Source organism: Otolemur garnettii, unplaced genomic scaffold, assembly GCF_000181295.1.
Source record: "Otolemur garnettii isolate 467f Iridium unplaced genomic scaffold, OtoGar3 scaffold00059, whole genome shotgun sequence".
NCBI lineage: Eukaryota > Metazoa > Chordata > Mammalia > Primates > Galagidae > Otolemur > Otolemur garnettii.
In genome coordinates this window covers 1,616,676-1,637,720 of record NW_003852454.1, presented here as the reverse complement: position 1 = coordinate 1,637,720, position 21,045 = coordinate 1,616,676, and the positions used below count along the sequence as shown (strand labels likewise).

At 34.4% G+C, this 21,045-nt stretch overlaps 1 protein-coding gene across 7 annotated transcripts in view; it reads right to left on the bottom strand.

The window, feature by feature from the left end:
- Window positions 1-21,045, bottom strand: part of DPP10 (dipeptidyl peptidase like 10) — a 1,381,219-nt gene that overhangs the window by 31,131 nt on the left and 1,329,043 nt on the right. For all 7 annotated transcript variants that reach the window (XM_003792626.2, XM_023514792.1, XM_023514795.1 and 4 more), the window contains 4 exons: window positions 17,623-17,744; window positions 16,207-16,254; window positions 9,386-9,484; window positions 9,213-9,282 (listed from right to left, as the gene is read on the bottom strand). In XM_003792626.2, the coding sequence (XP_003792674.1) occupies window positions 9,213-9,282; window positions 9,386-9,484; window positions 16,207-16,254; window positions 17,623-17,744 (339 nt within the window). The remainder of the gene's footprint in view (window positions 1-9,212; window positions 9,283-9,385; window positions 9,485-16,206; window positions 16,255-17,622; window positions 17,745-21,045) is intronic.

Below are 21,045 nucleotides of genomic sequence, written 5' to 3'. Positions count from 1 at the left end.
CTCTTGACTTTTCACCTTCCATTCCCCTCGTAGAGGCTGAGCTAACCAAGTCTGGTTATTCCTGAGCAATTCTGCATTGATAAATCCTGTATCTATTCAAGAACGTGGCTTCTCATGGAAGGTGGGTTTATAACAATAGACATGTTCTTGATTGTGGGTCTATTTGCACAAAACACCTAACTTTAAAGTGTTAAATATATATATATTTTTTGAGACAAAGTCTCATTTTGTTTTTCATAGCAGTGCGCTGTGGTGTCATAGCTCACAGCAACCTCACACTCTTGGGTTCAAGCAATTGTCTTGTTTCAGCCCCTTGAGTAGTTGGGACTACAGACACAACACCCAGCTATATTTAGATGGGATCTTGCTCTTGCTCAGGCGGATCTCTGTCTGTCTCTCTCTCTCTCTCTCTTTTTTTTTGGCAGTTTTTCGTGGAGCCGAGTTTGAACCGCCACCTCTGGTACATGCGGCCAGTGCCCTACTCCTTCAGCCACAGGCACCACGTGCAGGCTGGTCTTGAACCCGTGAGCTTAGGCAATCCACCCTTCTGGACCTCCCAAAGTGCTAGGATTACAAGTATGTAATCAGCCTAAAATAATTCTATCTGCAATAGTTTACATGCCACATATCTAACTCTTTGCTGACTTGAATTATAGTTATTAAGCCGTAACCTTATGTCCATACAATTGGAAAAATCACATTGTATCTTTTGCACATGTCTGCCATACTCAGCCCACATCTGTTGAGTGAGTGCCTGTCACTTTTGCTATTCTGTTGCTCATAGGCTCAAGGTAGCAGTATAAACTTTTTGAGAATTGAATTACTGACATCAATTTCTTTTTAAATTGCTAAGATACTGAGTGCCTCTGAACACAATTGTAGTTGGATCTTAAAGAAAAATTTCTTAAGTATTCATACTTATGTGAGTCAATCAGTACATTTTAAAGACATTAATGTTATTGTCTTATCTTCAGATGTACCGAGAAAAAAAAAATTCAACATTTTTCCTTGATGAGAATTTTTTTTAAATACGTGCTTTTAACAAGAACATGTATTAGATGTTTTAATTTTTTCCTTTGATCTTCAAATTTGGGAAGGTATTTTGCATTAATAAAACTGAATCTTTTTTCCATCTCTTAGTCCTCCCCCTACTTCTCCCTTTTTTCCTTCTTCTGTTTTGAATAGAACAGCTTTCCTCACGTCATGATCAATTATTGTCTACCAAATGCACTCGTCCTTGTCTTGAAGGGAATTTGATCCTGTTTTGCTCTTTCTTTTGAAAGAAAGCCAGTGATTATCTCATTAGCCTGATGCAAAAATTGCATAACGACTGTCGTGAGAGTAATGAAAGAGCAGAACCCAGTTCTTTAAATGCAGTTATTTATATTGTAGCAAGAGGCAAAAAACTGCAAAGCCTATCAGTACACAAGTTGAAACACTGAACAGCATGGATATTAATGATCCAGCTCTGAAACTCAGAAATGGACTGTTAGTATTATCCACACAAAATTAACCTCGGAATAAACATCTTAGACAGCACATGAAAATATCGAAATAGAACCAATAGAAAAGGACTTCAGGGACATTCCAAAGAGAAACTGTGCCATGAAATGGAAGGAAGCGCCAATCTCCTAATCATTTTTGTTGTTAAAGTCTGACTCCATTAATTCTTATCCTTTGGCCAATTTCCATTTGAGACGATTTCTAATGGCGTGGATGAGGGAGGGGAAGCAGAAAAGAAAAGAGGTTTGATGATCTTTTCTTTCTGTTGCTGGGAATAACTACATCCACACAGGGCTAGGATAGCATGTGATCTATTCCCTTGCATTTAGAGAGGGTCATACCTAAATCAGTCACGGTTAACAGATAGCTTAGCACATATTATAAACAGACCAAGGAAGAGAATCTATCCTATTCTTCATGTGTGCAGAACTCCAGTGTGGTGCTCTCATGTGGCAGGTGTGTTTAGGCATGTGGAAAATATTCTATGTGCTAGCTTCAGGAATTGAGCCTATTTTATTTAAAAATAGAAGAAAGTATGTGTATCTTCAAAATAGAAATAAGAGACAATCTCCACAACAAACTTACATTCTCCATCTTCTCAAAGAAACTATGTAGCATGAGAATATTCTAAGTACAATATTAGGGCATCAATACATGAGATATGCATAAGAGGATTCATCTTCATTGTAATGGATTGATAAGAAGCAACAGATTCTAATTATATGCCAACTTTGAACCCACATTCTGTGCTATGCAGGGCGTCATGACACCCTCAGTAATACATGTATATGGTAATTATACAATGATTATACATTTTTATCAACTCCTTCTACACAGAATACAATACTTTCTTGATGTGTGTTTTGTTTTGTTTTCTGTTTTTGTTTAGAGACAGGGTCTTGCTTTGTAACGGAGTGCCACGGTGTGATCAATGTTCTCTGTAACATTGAACTCTTAGGCTCAACTGATCCTCTTACCTCAGCCTCCCAGGTAGCTAGGACTACAGGTACATGCTACCATATCCAGCTAATTTTTATTATATATATTTTTGTAGTAATGGGGTCTTGCTATGTTGCTCTAGCTGGTCTTGAACTTTTGGCCTCAAGCAATCCTCTTGCCTCAGTCTCCCAAAGTGGTTAGGTTATTGGAATGAGCCACTGGGCCTTGCCTACTTTTTTCCTAAGAGTAGGAAAATAGCTAAATTCTAGAAATCAATTTTTCAACTGGAAATCGTGGCTATATCGCCACAGAAAAATTTTAATCCTAGCTTAGTTTTTGGGGGATTAATTAAATAGAAAAAAATAATAGTTATAATGCTAAGTCTGGGCAGTATTATTAGAACCATTTTAAAATTTAATAAACAGGGGAGGCACCTATGGCTCAAAGGAGTAGGGTACCAGTCCCCTATGCTGGAGGTGGCGGGTTCAAACTCAGCCCCAGCCAAAGGAAAAAAAATTAACAAATAGGCATAGTTAGGTAAGGATATAAACCATAGGTAAATAAATGATTCCAGCTCTTTGAGAGAAAGCAATTATAATCACCAACTACAATAAAGTATGAAGCCAACACCTTTGGCAGATAAGCAATTCATTCTCAAAACAAAGGAAATTAGAATTCTTAGCCAGATTGAGTTTATGAATTCAAGGTATTGAAAATCTTTTTTATTTGTTTACTATATTTTAATTCAGTGCCTTTTCCCAAATATACACCATATCCTTCAAATGCCTTTATCCTTAGAGTATTTTAGGGAAAATAATAAAGGCCTGATATGTGAATTCCTGTTAAGCTTTCACTCTTCTATGTGTGGTACATTGCCCACAACTTGGGATTCTCATCTGTGAAATGAGGATTGTAATATCTGTTTTGTTGTCATCATAACAATGTGATAAAAAGTTTAAGGACCCATGCAAGTTAAAATATATGCATATATTTAAAATTTAAATATTCAGAATCCATATAAATTAAGATATATATATATTTAAAAATTAAAAATATGTGTGTGTATATATCACTTTTAATACTTTTAATTTCCAAAGAGGCAGTATGATTTTTGCAACCTGTGTTTCTTTAGTATGACGTATTTCCTATGTGATGAAAAAGAGGAGGATGGTGTCAGTGTATGTAGGTGTCACTGTGGTGCGTGCTCAGTTCTTCCCAGAGCTTAATATATGGAGCCAATGAGGAACACATTTTCTCACAAGTAAAGGTAAAAAGGCTTAGCAATATATTAGGACCTTAAAAAAAGCAAAACAATTAACAGAAGTACTTTTCTTTAGGGAGATTTGTGCTTCATCTGGTAGCTCCCAAAATCACTACATTCACTGCTAGGCTCTTCGGTGAGTCTAGAGCTCTGATCACAGAGACTGTAAAGACATAGACTCAGACAGTGGACTAACAAAGAAGGCTAAACCTAGGGTGAGTTTATAATTGTGATAAAAATGGCAAGATAAAAATGAAAAAGCTAGATGAGAATGTCTTCAAAGAGGAAGCACAAATGGCTAAGTTCAAGGTTCAAAAAGATTGACTGATTCCAGATAAAAATGTTACAGTTTTGCTAGTATATTAGTAAGAATTGTATTGCTTTGGTTGTGGTTTTGTTTTGAAAGTAGAATGACTTTGTGTTTCTTCCTCAGTCTCATCTCTGCTAGAATCCCTGTAATTTTCACTGAGTGGTTTTGCAAGCTCAGAATGGATGTGTGGGGTTCCAGGAGCAAAGCCTGTAGCTCTGGCCTCCCATCATCCTGGGCAGCCTTTCACTCTTCTCAGTTTGCCTACATATAGCCTTATGTGAATCATGATACCATGTTTTTATATGTAAGGCAAAGGGATACATTTATAAAAGAACGCTGAAATAATGTAATGTCATAGATGTACCCTTCAAATGTAGCACTGTATGGATATGTAATCCTGGAGAGAAAACTCTGTATCTTAATATTTTTAGTTTAAGTTTTTATGTTTAATCAATAAAATAGTTCACATTCTTTCTAACAGGCTTTTTTTGGGGGGGGAGGAAACAACTTATTAAAACATAAAAAAAGCCTGATTTCATATAGATCCCTCTTAACAATTATGACTCAATATATCCAAACCTAAAACCTAGGTGGTTTAAGAAGTGCATTATTTCTTATTAAAAAAGTAAAAAGTGCTTAGTAGTATATCTTTAAGTTTATGTTATATTTTAAGTTTTATTTTAAAAAAGAACTTTAATGAACCTATACTATACATGTGAAATCATATCATGCCATTCATATAATTTATACGGATTATATGAATCATATAATTTATACGGATTCTGTTAACACAGGTCTCATTTTCCGTGAATATGAGGAAAAAAAGATTTAAATGAATCACCCCAGAGAATATTGTCATTTAGGCATTACATACACATTTATTGAAATTTGAACTTTTCTCCTATGGTACTTTCTTAGTAAATCAACTTTGAGTTTGTTCAACTTTCTTAAATTAATTTAAGACATTAATACTGACATTTCAGATGCATTGCCTACAGATTGTGAAAGAACAAGGTTAAATATGTTCAATAAAAACAGGAAAAGAAATGGTCACCTTCTCCCCTTCCATTACCTAGATTAAATGCCACTGCCTTTTCTCCTGTGATCATTTTATGTGTATTACAGAGTGGGTGCAATTTCCATCCACTGAAATGAGGAAGATTTTAAAAAATAAGAAACTTAATATTTAAGCTTTGAAACTTATTACATGGCAAAACAATAATAATCACTCTTTGAGATAAATACGTTGAGACAAGCAGTGGTATGGATGACTTACCATTCTCATCTATATCTGACACTATTCATATCACTTTTCCAGGAAACTGAGGGTAAAGTGGATGTGTATTTGGTATGAACGAATAGAGGTTCAAAATATGTTAGTGGCTTGGGGAATATGTGTGTCTTTACTTCTGGGAAGTAAAACAAACTCACCTCTGACAATCTGATCTGCTCAAAAGTTTAGGAATCTGTGATACAAATAAAGCATAATGGCTTCCCATCAAGGGAACATTTTGATTAGAATTTAGAATTTTATGAAATAATCTGGGGTGGGAATTGGATCTCTCATGTAGGATATTCATGAACTCGGCCGTGATTTCTGTAATTTATATTTTACAATGCAGCATTAGCCCAGAGCACATGGAAAATGCTACATTTCAGAGCTCATTATAAACTGTTAAGTGGGAAGAACAAAAGGTCCTAAGATTTTGACCATAAAGAAGCCTCTTCTGATGGGTTACTATTCTTTGATAATGTAACAGTAATTATTAAAATATAATAGACTATATAAGCAGCAGTAATGAGTACAATGGTAGAGATTTTTGATTTTATATATATATATATGTATGTAGATATATACATATATACGTATGTATGTGTATGTATATATATGTACTGTGCATATTATATATATATCACATGTAGTATATATATATATGTAATATGTAAAACTGGGTCCAAACTCCAGGTTTTCCCTGCTCAGGATCTTGGGTAAAATATACATGACACATTTTGGCCATAGTTTTCTTTTATTTATTTATTAATTTTTTTGAGACAGCACCTAAACCTATCACCCTGGGTAGAGTGCTGTGGCATCACAGCTCACAGCAACTCCTAAGCTCAAGTGAGTCTCCTGCCTCTGCCTCCCAAGTAGCTGGGACCACAGGTGCCTGCCACAATGCTCGGCTATTTTTTGGTTGCAGCTGTCATTGCTGTTTGGCAGCCCGGGCTAGATTCAAACCTGCCAGCTCAGGTGTATATGGCTGGTGCCTTAGCCGCTTGAGCCATAGCGCGCGCTGTAGCCCTAGTTTTCTTGTGTTAAAATGAGGACAAAAATATTTATCTTGCATGGTTTCTATAAAGATTAAAGATCTTATCAGTAAATTCTTAGCATGATACTCCTTGCACAATAAACAATCAATGGTAGATAATATTAATTTTTATCATCTTAGGAAAATAAGCTCAATAATCAAATTATAAAAAATAACAGTGAAGAGATGCCATGAAAATCAATCAATATTCAACAATAACCAGGTGAGTACATGAAATCAGAAATCCACATCTCATTCTGTTAATAGGAAACCAAACTGCAAAGAAACTCACCCTGAAGGCTAAATTTATACATGTTACAAACTGTCAAATCATTTAGTTCTTCTGCTTTCCCCACTTTGTCTTAACTTATTCCCGATGAGGAACTCCCAGATTAATTGATTATTTTACTTTTTCATTCATGTATTCAGATATTCATTAATTCTATCAACTCATGCTCCAGTTGTTGTGTTAAGGCTAAAGAATCCAAAAGCAGCTTTTACCAACCAGGAGCTGGCAGTTTGATAAAAGAGACAGCAAAGAATACGCACACACACACGCACACACACACACATATTTATCTCCAGCATAGTTACATGCTTATAGTAGAGATGTGCTCATCTAGACATATGTCAGGCAGTGTTAATAGAATTTTTCCAATTGGGCAAGGAAACTAAAGGAACTGGTATGCTGTGTAAAAACCCAGGGGGGTGATTGAGGAGGGACATTCCCCAGAACAGACTGGTTGCCTTTCCTCTGCATGGAGTTTACCTGTAGGGCTGGCTGTGTGCGATGAAGATGGGGAGATAAGTAGAAAACATGTTGTGAGGGAAAATACGAAATTTTAATCAATTGAATATTGAAACTCATGAGATGAACATTTTCAGATATGGATTTCATCAAGTTCGGCCTAGCAGCAGAGTGGAAGAGCAACTGAGAGAAAGGACAGAACAATAACTAAAGGAAAAATCAGAGGAGCTAGAGAACAGAAGGGCAGGTGAGGGCCATGGTCATGTATTTTTATATAATATTAAACCATGTTATTTTCCTCACTTTATAAAGTAAGGACAACTAGGGACAATTGAGCAGTATACTGGTAAATCTTATAGTGGCAACCTGAACCCAGTCCTACCTGACTCCATACCCAGGATTTTTACTATCCTGCTTCTCAGAAAGACCCACAAGAGAAATCTTTAAGTTAGCTTCTTACTCAGGTCCTTACATTTCTCCAGTGACCTAAACATCAACCAGACCAAAGCACAAGTCTGATGAGGAGATGAGCCAGCAGCTTCCCTGACTAAGAACACAGACTCTCACTTCTGTCTGCACTGCCCCAAGGTGTACCGCTGTGCTAAAGCCGGCTGATGCACAAACAAAAACAACTGTCTACACATCACCTGCATAAATGAGCTATGCATTACACACGGCCCGTTCTTTTATCTTTCATTTTAAGTTCAGTACACACTAGGGATGCCTAGGAGGGTCCCTTTTTCTGAGTAACTACATTTTGCATTTACTCAAAAGAACAATCTCTTTTCACAAAAAGGAGGCATGACTGAGAAAGAAGTTGAAGTCGATTTTTTTCCTTTTTCCTCAATTTTAGTGCTTTAAATGTTTTCTTCAACAAATCATACCTATAGTTCAAATGGGAGTGTAAGAAAACTAGGTAAGGAGAACAGACAACTAAGAAGTTAAAAGAGACCAAATAAGAACTTCCTTACAGTCTCCAAGAACACTCGGAACCTTTTGATTATTATGGACAAAGCGGAAAGGTCTGGAAATAAGAAACTATGTGAGGTCGAGTCATGAGAATTAGGAGTGAGCACTGGAGTGGGAGAGAATATTAAGTATTGCTTTATTCTAATAATTGGCTTGTTAAAAATAAAGCGGGAAAACTGATTACTTATGAGTCTAAATAAAATTTAAATAAAATCAATGCAATCCATAAAAAAGAATAAATTAATTCCCCCAAATTATATAAATCATATGTCTGGGCATTTTATAAGAGGCTTTATGATGCTGCTTTTCATTTAATCTACAAAGCAGTCTTAAAACACAGGTTATATTGTAATGCTCATTTTATATTTAGTGAAACTGAGCTTTGCAAGAGGTTAAGTAACTTGTCCAAGGACACGCAGATAATAAATGGCAAAACTAGAATTCAAGCTCAGAAAATCTCATTGAATGGAATGAATACTTAGCCTCTACTTTCAGTAATCACAATAAATAGTATCATTTTCATATTTACTGTTGCTACCAAGACTCTAGAAGTAATTCTAGATAATTTGAAGCACTGTCATTTCAATATGCTACTGGGTAATACAATGATAAATCAATATTCCAGGGAGTTACTCTGTAGATGTTAGAGGCTCTGTGCCTAATCTTACACGGCCGCAACACAGTCTCACAGAGAGTATCAGTGAATTCAATTTTAAAGTCAATTTCAAGGCTGAAAATCTCAAGAGTCAGGTTTTCTGAGAATAGGAGCTACTTCCTACTGGCCATGAATCCAAAAGGGAAAATTGTTAGGAATGGTATGAATATACCAATTGCTTCAGCAATTGAAAAATATTTGTTCTTAATGTTTCATAAAGAGCATAGGGCTTGAGTAATTGCTAAGTAGACATGCAAAAACTACACTTTCTGATGGCACTATTTCTGCAGTACCATCAAATCTTATAGCATTTGGGATAAAAGAAGTACACAAAATTCCATATCTTTACACATAATTAGAGAGGGGCTCCTTGAGAAACTCACACAACTGGCAGCTGCCCTGGTTACCTACACACATAGGGCTCTCTGCTTATTCGATCAGAATGCTGTGATGAGAGGCATGAGAAAAATCATAAAATCTTTAGATTCCTTTATTTCAAAAACAAATAAAATACTTACATTATTAACAGAAGAGCATACTGGTTTCGGTCCATAAAATCTTTGGGAAAGGACAACTGTAAAGGAAGTTCTTTTAAAGAAAGAGCAAAATATTAAAGATGGGGAGTCATTTACATGTAAAACTAAGCAGCAGAGAAAGTTGTTCTCGAATAACAGCATGCACAGAACTTTACCATAGTCGTCAATATGAAGGGTTTTGATTTCTGACTTGGCTAGCTTCTTTTTCAAGATTGCTTCCTTCAGCATAGAATTGCTTTCCAATATAAAATATTCTGCAAACCAAAAATAATAGTGTAAATACAGAACTCCTGTGCATGAATCAAGGATCAGTACAATATAACAAAAAACTACCAGTTGTTACCTCTTGGTAGACGCTGTGCTAGCTACTAACTGAACTTTCCCCTTTTCCTCCTGAATTACTACAGGAGTTTTCTAACAGCTTCCTTCATTCCAGTGAAATTTTCTGTTTGCTTCTACATATTATAATTAGCATTTACATTTTCAAAATGCAAATCTGATCATGTTGCTGTCCTGCTTAAAAATATTTAAAGAAATAGAAAATTATCTAACACTAAACGAGAAAAAAATTCACGATGTCTAAATGCCAATGCAAAATTAATATGCATGGAAAACTTTAGAAGAGGGTAAAATTTACTCAATAGACCCAACCCAGAAATTACATAGATAAGGACATTAAAACTGAGTCTGCAACTATAGTCTGAGTGTCCAGAAAGGTAGATAAATCATAAGCATGATATATATTTCTAAAAGTAAAACTGCAGAATCTGAAATACATGAAAATTACATGACTTAAAATGAAAACTAGGCTGGGTGAGATTAACAGAATATTAGATACTGAAGAAAAAAAGAGTAATGAATTTGAAAATATAATTATAGAAAATATAAAAACTAAAAAAACTTAAAAAAAAACATGAAGAGAGCATCAAAAAATTTATACATAGATTGGTAAGTCTTCTAATCCATAAGTTATATATGTGCGTCTATATTCATTTGAGTCTTTAATTCCTCCCAAATGCTTTACATGGAATATATAATGAAATATATAGACATTCATATATATAATTTATTATATTCATTCACAGATAATCTATAATATTTGATATTTTTCTTTTTCCAAGTTGGAATGCAATGGTGCAATCATAGTTTACTGCAACCTCAAACTCCTAGCTTCAAGCAATCCTCCAGTCTAAGCATGGTAAGTAGCTGAGACTACTGGCATGTCACCAAACCCAGCTAATTTTTTATAAATTGGTAGAGATGGCATCTTGCTATGTTACCCAGGCTGGTGTCAAATTCCTGGGCTCAAGTGATCCTCCTGTTTGAGGCTCCCAAAAGGCTAGGATTAGAGCTGGTCACAGTACCTGGCCAGATATTTTTTAAGTGTTATTTTAAACTACTTTTAAAATTTGCATTGTAGTTCATCAAATAGTTGAATTTTATACATTGTCCTATACCTTTAATCATGATAAATTCATATATTTACCACAGTTCATTTGATGTGTATTCTACAATTTTTTCCTTCTTTTTTTTGTGCTTTGCCCACAAGTATGTCTTCTGCAAATAAAGACAGCTCTACTACTTATATTTCTTTATCTCACTAATTTTCCTGTTAAGGACTCTATGACAATGGGGCACAGAAAAGCTGAGAAGGCTGAGAGCAGTCATTCTCGACTTTCCCAACCCTGGAAAACCACCTCAGTCTTTCACCACTAAGCATAAAGTCAGCTGTATTATTTTTGTAGATACCATTCATCAAGTTAAGGAAATTCCTTTCCATTTTTATCCTGCAGAGTAATTACTATTAATTTATTAATATTATTTGTCAATTTATCAAATGTGTTTTTCCTAAATCATTTCAGATGTCAGTGTAATATGGTGAATTACAATGATAGATTGTTGAAGGTTGCAACAGTCATGAATTCCCGAGTAAACCCCATATGGCCATAAGGCATTATCTTTTTATAAATTGCTAGGTTTGACTTGCTAGCATTTAATTAAGAAATTCTGCACCTAAATTCATGAGAAAATTGGATCATTTCATCCTTGTCATGTTTATGTCGGGATTTGCAATCTGATTAATGCTGCCTTATCTTTTCTAAAAGAGCGTGTCCACTTGGTAATAATGCACTCAATGTTGCGTAGAATGAACCGGAGAAGATAAGCAGAAATGAAGAATGTTAATTGTGAATTAACAATTATAGTAGTTACAAAAACATTTATATGTTGTATTTCTTCTCATGAATGTTTAGCAATATATGTTTTTTTGAGGAATTTGTTCCTTTCATCTAAGCCAGAAGTTCTCAACCACAGGTCACAACCCCTTTGGGGATCGAACAACCCTTTCACAGGGGTCACCTAATATCTGGTATTTACATGACGATTCATAACAGTAGCAAAAATTACAGTTATAGAGTAGCAACGAAAACAATTTTAGGGTTGGGGGTCACCGCAACACGAGGAACTGTATGAAAGGGTCGCAGCATTAGGAAGGTTGAGAAACACTGATCTAAACTGTCAAATTTACTAGCATAAAATAATTACTTATAATGTCCCATTTTTGTCAGGATCTGTATTAACATCATCTATTTTACTAACGAAAATGGTAATGACATTATACTTTGCTCCTTTTTTTCATATTACTTTCTAAAATCTTACCAGTTTTATTAATCTCAAAGAGGAAGCATCGCTTGGTTTTATACATTTTCTCTACTTCTAGCCCATTTTCCATATTACTTATTTCCACCCTAATTTTTATTATTTCCTTTCTTCAACTTTGTTTTAATTTTTTTTTCTTTTTCTTGTTTCTTAAAGTGAAAGCTGAGATCACTGATACTAAACCTTTATTTCTATAAAAAGTAATCCTTTAAAATCATCAATTATTTTCCAGTCATGTGTCGCTATCTTTGAATTTGGATCTGTTGTGTTCTGGCTAAGATTTTTCTAAGTACTTGTCATTTTCCTTTTTTCATCTGTGTGTTATTTAGAAATGCAAGTCTGGTGGCAAAACATTCTCAGCTTTTTTCCCTCTTCAAACTTTATTTTGCCTTCAGTTTTAAAGAGTATTTTATAAGTTTGTTAATTGAGAATTTTTTTTCAGATCAGTTTGATTTTCCATGAGCATTTTAAATAATTTGTTTTATTGTCTTTCAGCTTGCTTTTTTCTGATATCTGCAATCATTCTTTGTTAATACATACTACGGATATAATGTATGAATGTCATATGTCTTTTTATTTTTGATGATTCAAGATTTCTTTCCTCCTTTTCCACTGGTTTTCTGCAGTTTGCATGTGAAGTATACTAGTAAAGTTTTACTAGGATTTACCTTGCATTGGATTAGTTGAAAAAAATTTTTTTTATTTTTCATCAGTTTTTGAAAAGTACTTTTTATTATTGCAGCCAATATTTTTTTCTAAGCTCCCCTTTCTGATTATAATTACAAATATGATAGATGCAAATATTGGCCACAGTTACCTTCAATTCTATTTCTTTCTTTATTTTCATCTGCGTGTCTGGTAGGTTTCTACTGATACTGTTTCAAGAGCTTTTCTTCTGCAGTTTCTAATATGTCTTTAGTATTTTTCCGTGAAGGCTTTATCTCAGATTTTTTATTTAAAGTTTACAATGTTATTTTACAAAAATAATATCTTTGTTTTCTCACTATATTCATTTTTTCCTGTTAATTTTAAATATTTATAACAGCTGAATTACTGTATTTGTCAATGACTTCCATCACCTGTGTCATTTCTGGGTCTGTTTTCATTTACTGACCTCTATTCTAGTTACGAATCAGGTTTTCTGATTTTTTATGAAGTCAGTAATTTTTATTAGATATGGACCATTGTGATGTTTACTTTTTAAAATTTTGTATTTCATTGGGTTCTTTTAAAAATTGTTGGACTTTATTCTGGCAGATGTTTGAGTTACTTGTTAGTCAGATTGATCCTATCAAAACTTTTTAAGATACCTTTTTTTGTGTGTGGGTTTGAGTGTCCTTTGCTAGCTCTGTGGCTAGTTGAGTACTAATAAGACTCTTCAGGCATCCCTCCTAAATGTTCAGCTATTCACTTGATTGGAACTTGAACCTGTCCCAGCACTGTGAGAGTGCTGGCTCTGCCTAAGCTCATCGAGTGTCTTCTTATTTATAACCAGCTAAGTGTTTTGTCCACAGGGACAGGGCCGGTAGAATAGGTAACCCAAATCACTGTCTCCCTCAACCCAGTTGCCTACAGAATTCTCTTTGGTTGAATCCAATCATCAGCCACAGAGGAGTGTGGCCTAAGTCCTCAATGCAAACCACATCTGAGACAGAGAACATGCAAGAGAAGAACTGAGAGTTAAAGGTGGTTCTAGGACAACAAATAGGAGATATCCAGGGCACTGAATAATAGCACAATGAAATTTACTTACAAATAAAATTTATATAAATTCGTCATTCATAATGTGCTTTACTATTATAAACAGCTTTGATATTATAGTCTTTACTTAGATTTACTTCTTCAGTACTCATAAACTAAAAACAGGAATACATAGATACAAAAAATTTATCCTTCAACTTGAAAAAAGTTACTTTTTCAAAATATTAGCTATAATTTATATTCCATCAGCATGTTAGAAAAGCCTCATTGTATCCTCACTAGTAATGTAAAATTTGTCATGTTATTTCTTTGGAAAAATCATGACTATATTTTACTCTGCCTTTCTTTGAAAAGCAGTAGGTCTAAAGATTTTCTACATTTGTTAAATTATTTTTATTTCCCCTTTCTACATTTTCTCCTCAAGTCCCATTCTAATTCATATGGCCCTAAAGTAAATTATGACTATATACTCACTTTTATTAACTCAAAGGTTTACTTGCCATTGGATACAAATTTTATCACCCTACGTAATTGTCATTTGAAAAGAAAATTAAGCACATTAGTGGGGTTAACAGACCTTATTTGTCTTTCTTGATCCTGAGGCATTGAAAATTGGCTTTTGAATGGGAAAATCAGGAAGATTTCCCTTAAATGCAAATATTTATACTTTGCAGCAGAGGATACTAGAAAAAAAATGTGCTGTAACAGTTGCATAAAATTAAATTAACATTAGATTTTTCAAAAATTACATTATCCTTTTTTGATGATAAAATCTGCAATGTAAGACAAATAGATCTTGTATGTTTTATATGTCATGAATATACCTTATACTCACTAAAAATTCATTTGTTTAATTGCCTATGAGGAAATTGACTCTGAGAGATTAACTAACTTGTCTTAAATCTCACAAAAGTATGTGATGGACGCATTTTATATAGATTTTTCTGTGACATTCAATTTTATTTACATTTCATCAGCCATAGTGTCTATTATCATTATTTTGCTGTTAGAATTAATATTGAATAGATTTAATGTGCTTTATTCATGTACTTAAAATATTTATACCCCTTAAATATTTTGAACTAAAAACCAAAACAAAACAAAATACTACTCCAAGGAGGAAAAAGATTTATACTGAAGACAGGATTAAAAACAAAAAGACACTAAAATATGTGCTACACTATCTTCTAGCCACACAAATATCCAATAGAAATTTAGAAATCTGTCTTTGTTTAGGGAAGGCACTCAGTTTCCACATGGCAATATTTGAAGGTATAAATGTTCTTTGTTTTGTCAAAATAGCATATTATTATTCAATATTAATTCTTTCTGTTCTTTTTTTTTTTTTTTTTTTGAGACAGAGTCTCAGACTGTCGCCCTGGGTAGAGTGCTGTGGTGTCACAGCTCACAGCAACCTCGAACTGTTGGCTTAAGCAATTCTCTTGCCTCAGCCTCCCAAGTAGCTGGGACTACAGGTGCTCACCACAACACCCGGCTATTTTTTCATTGCAGTTGTCATTGTTGTTTACCTGGCCCAAGCTGAATTTGAACCCACTAGCCTCAGTATATGTGGCTGGCACCCTGCTGACTGACAATATTAACTTTTAAAACTACATCTCATCTGAATCAAGACATATATTTAAGACTCCAACTTAAAAATAAATATGTAATATAAGAAACAAAAACTCAATAAAAATGTTGCCATCATATTTAGTTCATTAGAAACTCTGTTCTGGAGTCAGCCTGCCTCCTTTTATTTCTGGATCTACTATTTATTATTATGATTCTGCCAAGTTATTTAACCTTTCTGTGCCTCAGTTTTCTCTTCTGTAAGATGGAATCATTTAAATTAATTAAATGAGTCAATAAATATGATTCTCAGTATTACAGCAGGTATGTTAAACCATTTTAAGTATAAGATGATAGATTAAGCAAATATAAAATAATGAAGAAGGCGGCAAACATGGAAGAAAGAGAAGATAAAGGAAGGCGGACAGCAATCTGGTTGTTCATTTTTCACATTAGCTCAGCAATATATTTACTTATCCACTCTGCTGTAAGTTCTTAAAGGCAAAATTATCTTAACAATGTAGCCTTAGCCTCTGTCACATTGCCTGTTTAAATAAGTGCTCAATAAGCAAAGGAAAGTTGAAAAAAATACATAAATAGTTAAATACATAAATAAAAGATAAACATATAAAACCAGAAAACCCTGGATATTTGGAATAAACAGTATGAAATAAAATATTTTTCATCATTTTCCCAAATGACCACAAAACGCATTATTCTAGAGGAATAACTTATACAAGGCTCAAAGAAGACTGAATTAGAACACGTTCATTCAGCCAGTAGACTGCAATACATCTGCTTATCAATCTCTCCTCAGTTGGTTCAGGTACAACAGAAACTCATTTTCAGAGTTACAGGACTTGACCCCGGTTGTAACATGGCTCATATCAAGTGCTTTTATTTTTTCTCTTACATATGTAAGGTCAAGTTGATATTGTCTGCATAGCTTTCCCCTTGTTGGGAATCCCTTTGAGGGTTCTATAAAGTACGATGCTCGGAATAAATATTGTAGTGCCTGAGATCAATCCCAGTCTCCTTGTATACTCACTGGTTGGGTTGTCTGTGCTGTGTAGGCTGACCACAGGGACTCTGGGACCTGGAGATTAAAATATATACCTAAGTAATAATTATTAGAAAGGTTGTACAGTAATGTTCTTTTTATTCAAATGGAAATGTTATATGGTTAAAAGATAAATCAGAAACCATATTACTAGATTTAATTTTTATCCATGGGCATTTTACTAAGAAAGGTAAAGACTTGTGGAGAAAGAAACTATTTGCAGAGAGGTTAAGATGCCCCTCCCCACAAATGCCCTGGACTTCTCCATTTCTATGGGTATGACCAGTCCCATGAGCTTTACTAAGTATCTCTAGTCTTTTATTAGATTGTCAGCAATAGTCAGAAAGCTGATTTCCAACCCTTTGCCCCAATCCACTGATCTAAGATTAAATTCTATTTAGCACTCAGCCAAGAATGGAAGAATGAATGCATAGTTGGAATATTTCATCTGCAAAATAAATAAAAACTTTGAGCTAATTTTATTATTAATTTAAAAATATATTAACAAAAATCTCCAATTATGTAAAATCTACTAGTTCATTTGTTACCAAAAGATGTTATCTTGAAACTTCACTCCTCTAAGGAGCTCAGTTGAAAGCCTAATATTTTTTTCCTTAGGGTGATTAAACTAGTACTTCTTTTATTGATTACTTCATTTCATGTATCAAGAGAAAATGTAACTTGAAGAAGAGAACATTGCCATATTACTTCTTTTGTCTTAAAAAAGGTAACAGCTGACGTAGTAGCCCTCAATTCATCACATTATACACAGGTACCTAAATTCCATTTCATTTCTGGGAAATACAGTATCATAGTAAATGGAAAATAATTTCTATGACTGTATCTCAGAGATACTCTACAACCCTGTAAGACTGCAGCATATTGCTACAAGATAGAAAAAGTAATAGTGGTGAATGCAATTGCTCAGAACTGAACGAGGCTGGAGCAGGGAATTCAATTTCCATTGATCCTAAATCTCTTACCAACCAAGCCATTGTTTTAATAAAAAGACTACTGCTTTTTCCTAAAGATTATATAAATTAGTTTATTTTTGTGGCATAGCTCAGGTAATAAAATATATTTGTTCACCTCGAAATGCTTATGTTCAAATAACCCTTAATGATCACGGATACATGTTGACTTACTACTCATTTTTATTTCTAAATGCAATATAAAACTCATATCTTAGTAAATCCATAATATCTAATTTTTAACAAAAATTTATAAATTAGGAATATCAAATAATATAGCTAGAGTAATAATTACTCATAGTACTAATTAGATATTAATCAAATAAACTAAATATAACAGATTCCATTAAAAGTCATACAGGTATTATCTGGCAGTCTACCCAGATTCTAAAATAAAAAAAGAAGAAGAAGAAGAAGTTACATATTAACTTACCTTCACAGATTAATAAGAAATGTTGATTCATGGGACTAAAACTGGCATCAAAATATGTACATTGTTCTTTCATAAAATTACATGAAATGCACTGGCGATTCAATAATCCTTCAGTAGAAGCACTGGGGAAAGAAAAAGAAAGTTAGAGATGCCAAGATTCCAGGTTGAATGTGTGGCATCCACACTTAAATATGCGATAAACAGACTGGTTACATCAGTGCTTGCTTAGAAGTTCCTTATAAATTATGACTCCCCATACACATGTAAAATCTATCTCTGTTATTAAAACATACACAGTTTTCATCTCTATAATAAAGTTAATATTATGTATACTTGTATGTATATGTGATCACAATGTGTACATATGTATGCATAGATAGCTATAAATAGTAAACTAATTTCCATGGGATTTAATATCACTTGTTGTTATTTGCATTTTCTTTAAGGTATTTCTCTATAAAGCCTTAAAGGGATTTTCCCACAGAAATTAGGACTATGTAACCATCAACAAATATTAGTTAGAAGAGGAATAAATGTTTCTACCACTCAAATAAAAATAAAAATCATGATTTCCTAAATTAAAGATTCTAAGTATTAGAAATTGGCATCTGTGTCAGTTTTCTACCCCATACTTGCATTCATTGTTTTTAATAATGTAAAGTTATTTTTATATTGTAACACATACAATATTAATGAACACACATAGAACTATTGAGGTAAAGAGAAATGGGATCATCTTTTTTATTTTTTTTAGAGACTTTTTAGAGTCTTACTTTGTCACCCTCGGTAGGGTGCTGTGGTGTCACAGCTCACAGCACCCTCCAGCTCTTGGGCTTAAGCGATTCTCTTGTCTCAGCCTCCTGAATAGCTGGGACTATAGGCACCCGCCACAATGCCTGGCTATTTTTTGTTGAAATTTGGCTGGGACTGGGTTTGAACCTGCCACCCTTGGTATATGGGGCTGGCATTCTACTCACTGAGCCACAGGCACTGTCCAGGAACATCATTTTTATTTTGCCTCAAGTTAGAGGGGTTGAGATATTTGCCTAATTTCATATATTAAATTATTTTATAAATAGATCTGCATGCAAAATTACCTGGGCCAGTAGATGAAAACAGTGCTGAGGATGTATAAAAAACTTTACTGGACAAAAGAATTTCAATTTCATTTTGGAACAAAACATGATTTTGACAATAAATTTATAAATGAATAATTGTCAGGTTGATTTCAACGTGCCGGCATAGGGCTGGGAACAGGAGTGTTTAGGCAGAAACCAGAAGCACCAGATGCAGCTGAGGTGAAACCCTAAGTATAGCTCACAAAATCACAATTTCATGTGCGAAATATTGTGGGCTTGATTATAATCCCCTGTTTCCCTTTAACAGTCAAAGCAAGTAAGAAATACTAGACGTTTAAAATGCATTAACTAGTTTACTCTTATAATAACTTTTAAAATAATCATACTCATTTTTTCTCTCTTTAAAATTGTGGTAAAATGTATACAACATAAAATTTTCCATTTTAACCCTTTTTAATGATACAATTCAGTTTCATTAATTATATTTACATTATTGTACAACCATCAACACAAAGAGGCCTCAAAATCATCCCAATTGTGCACAGCCATTGAGTGACATTCTAAGATATAAAATCTTTCATTCTCTATTCTTCCATAAAGCTTTCAGATCCAAGTTTCCTGGGTATTTATGCTGTTATGTTCTGATTACTTAGATTATAAGATTTTTGGAATAAAGAAAAGCAAATTAGAGACCAAAAGTAACAATGAACATGGTAACAGTTCTGGTTCTGCAGGGGTATCGAATGCTATACATTGTCAACCAGTGATCAATTTAATAGCCTCGGCAAGACATTGATTGCATTTTTCTGTGTCATACACTGGTATTATCTTGCCATCAAGCTGAGTGGCATTTGATGGCTATATAAGGGGAGATTTATGTCTACTACGTTTTCTTTATGATGCAGGTGGCTACACTAGTATAGGTCAGACTGTTCTGCCTCAGTCACAAGAGAGATAAGATATTCACACAAATCTAAGGAGTCATTGTGATTCAAGTCACATTGTAGACCAGCGGTTCTCTTTGGGGGTTGAACGACCCTTTCACAGAGGTCGCCAAAGACCATCAGGAAAACACATATTTCTAATGGTCTTAGGAACCGAGACACTGCTCCTCTATCTGAAAATAATTTTATGGTTGGGGGGTCACTACAACATGAGGAACTGTATTAAAGGGTCGTGGAATTAGGAAGGTTGAGAACCACTGTTTTAGACTAATAAGGGGAAGAAAAATTGAGGCAGGTGCATTTGCTGAACTTGACTAAGCCTCACATTCCGACATTGTCACTTTTCTTGAAGAGTTTTCTAAAATGGGAGTTTGGTCAAGTATTGACCAACTATTTCCACCTCTCTAAAGTATTGCTAATGGCTACCAATTTCAATCATAATGTATGTTTCAAAAAAGATAAGCTTTGGGTCACTAAAAAGGCAAAGTGACCAATACTTCAATCAAGACCTCTAAACCAAAATTTGACTAAGTATCTCTAAATACATAGCTTCTCTTTCCCTAGAAGTCATTAGAATTGAGAATGTGGGTTTCAAAAGGTTTAAGAGCCTGAACTAAGAATGTAAAAATGATCTCCTGAGAGGGAGATAAAAGCAGAGGCTTGGGGCAGGTGAAAGCAAACTGTGTATAAGTAAGTATGTGGGTTAATTTGAAGAAGTTGGGGTACTTTAAACATGCATTTCACTCTCAAAGGGAAGTCTAGAATTTGGTAAAAATCGGTGGTGACAGTTCTTCAAACATGATGAATTTCCACTGAGAATATGCCATGGCAGTTTTGACACTTTAAAAATGGATCTGTGAAATGGAAATCAGAGCGTGTGTATAGAGTCTGGGCTTAATAGGTTTCCTATCAGCCAAAAATAAAAGTCATTCTTGTGGGGTCCTGGTGAAAACTCTTTGAGTGAGGAGACATTTTAATACTAAACAGGTATGATCTTAAGCCCTTTTAATGAATATAGCTTTGCATGTGGGGTAATTGGGCAGAAGCAAGTATTCTGCATGCACTGATTTATTTTAGTGAGCAATGAACAAAGGGTGCCTCCTCCTGAACCACCTCATGGATTTTATGAGCTACGGGACAAAAAGGAAGCTTCCACTGATACACTTGACTAAGTGTTCACAATGCCATTACGCTGCCCGGGAACAAATTTCATGTGTGCCACGCTAAGGCGCTGAAAATTCAGAGTCTTGGCATAAGCAGAAGCCACAGAGAATCATAGGTAAATGCCTCTGGTGTGTGTGTGTCGGGGGGTGGGGGGTTGCAAGAAGCAAACCACAAAAGGAAGGAAATTTTGAAACTGTAACAGCAAATGAAAAGAAGACTAAGGAGGGGGAGGATGG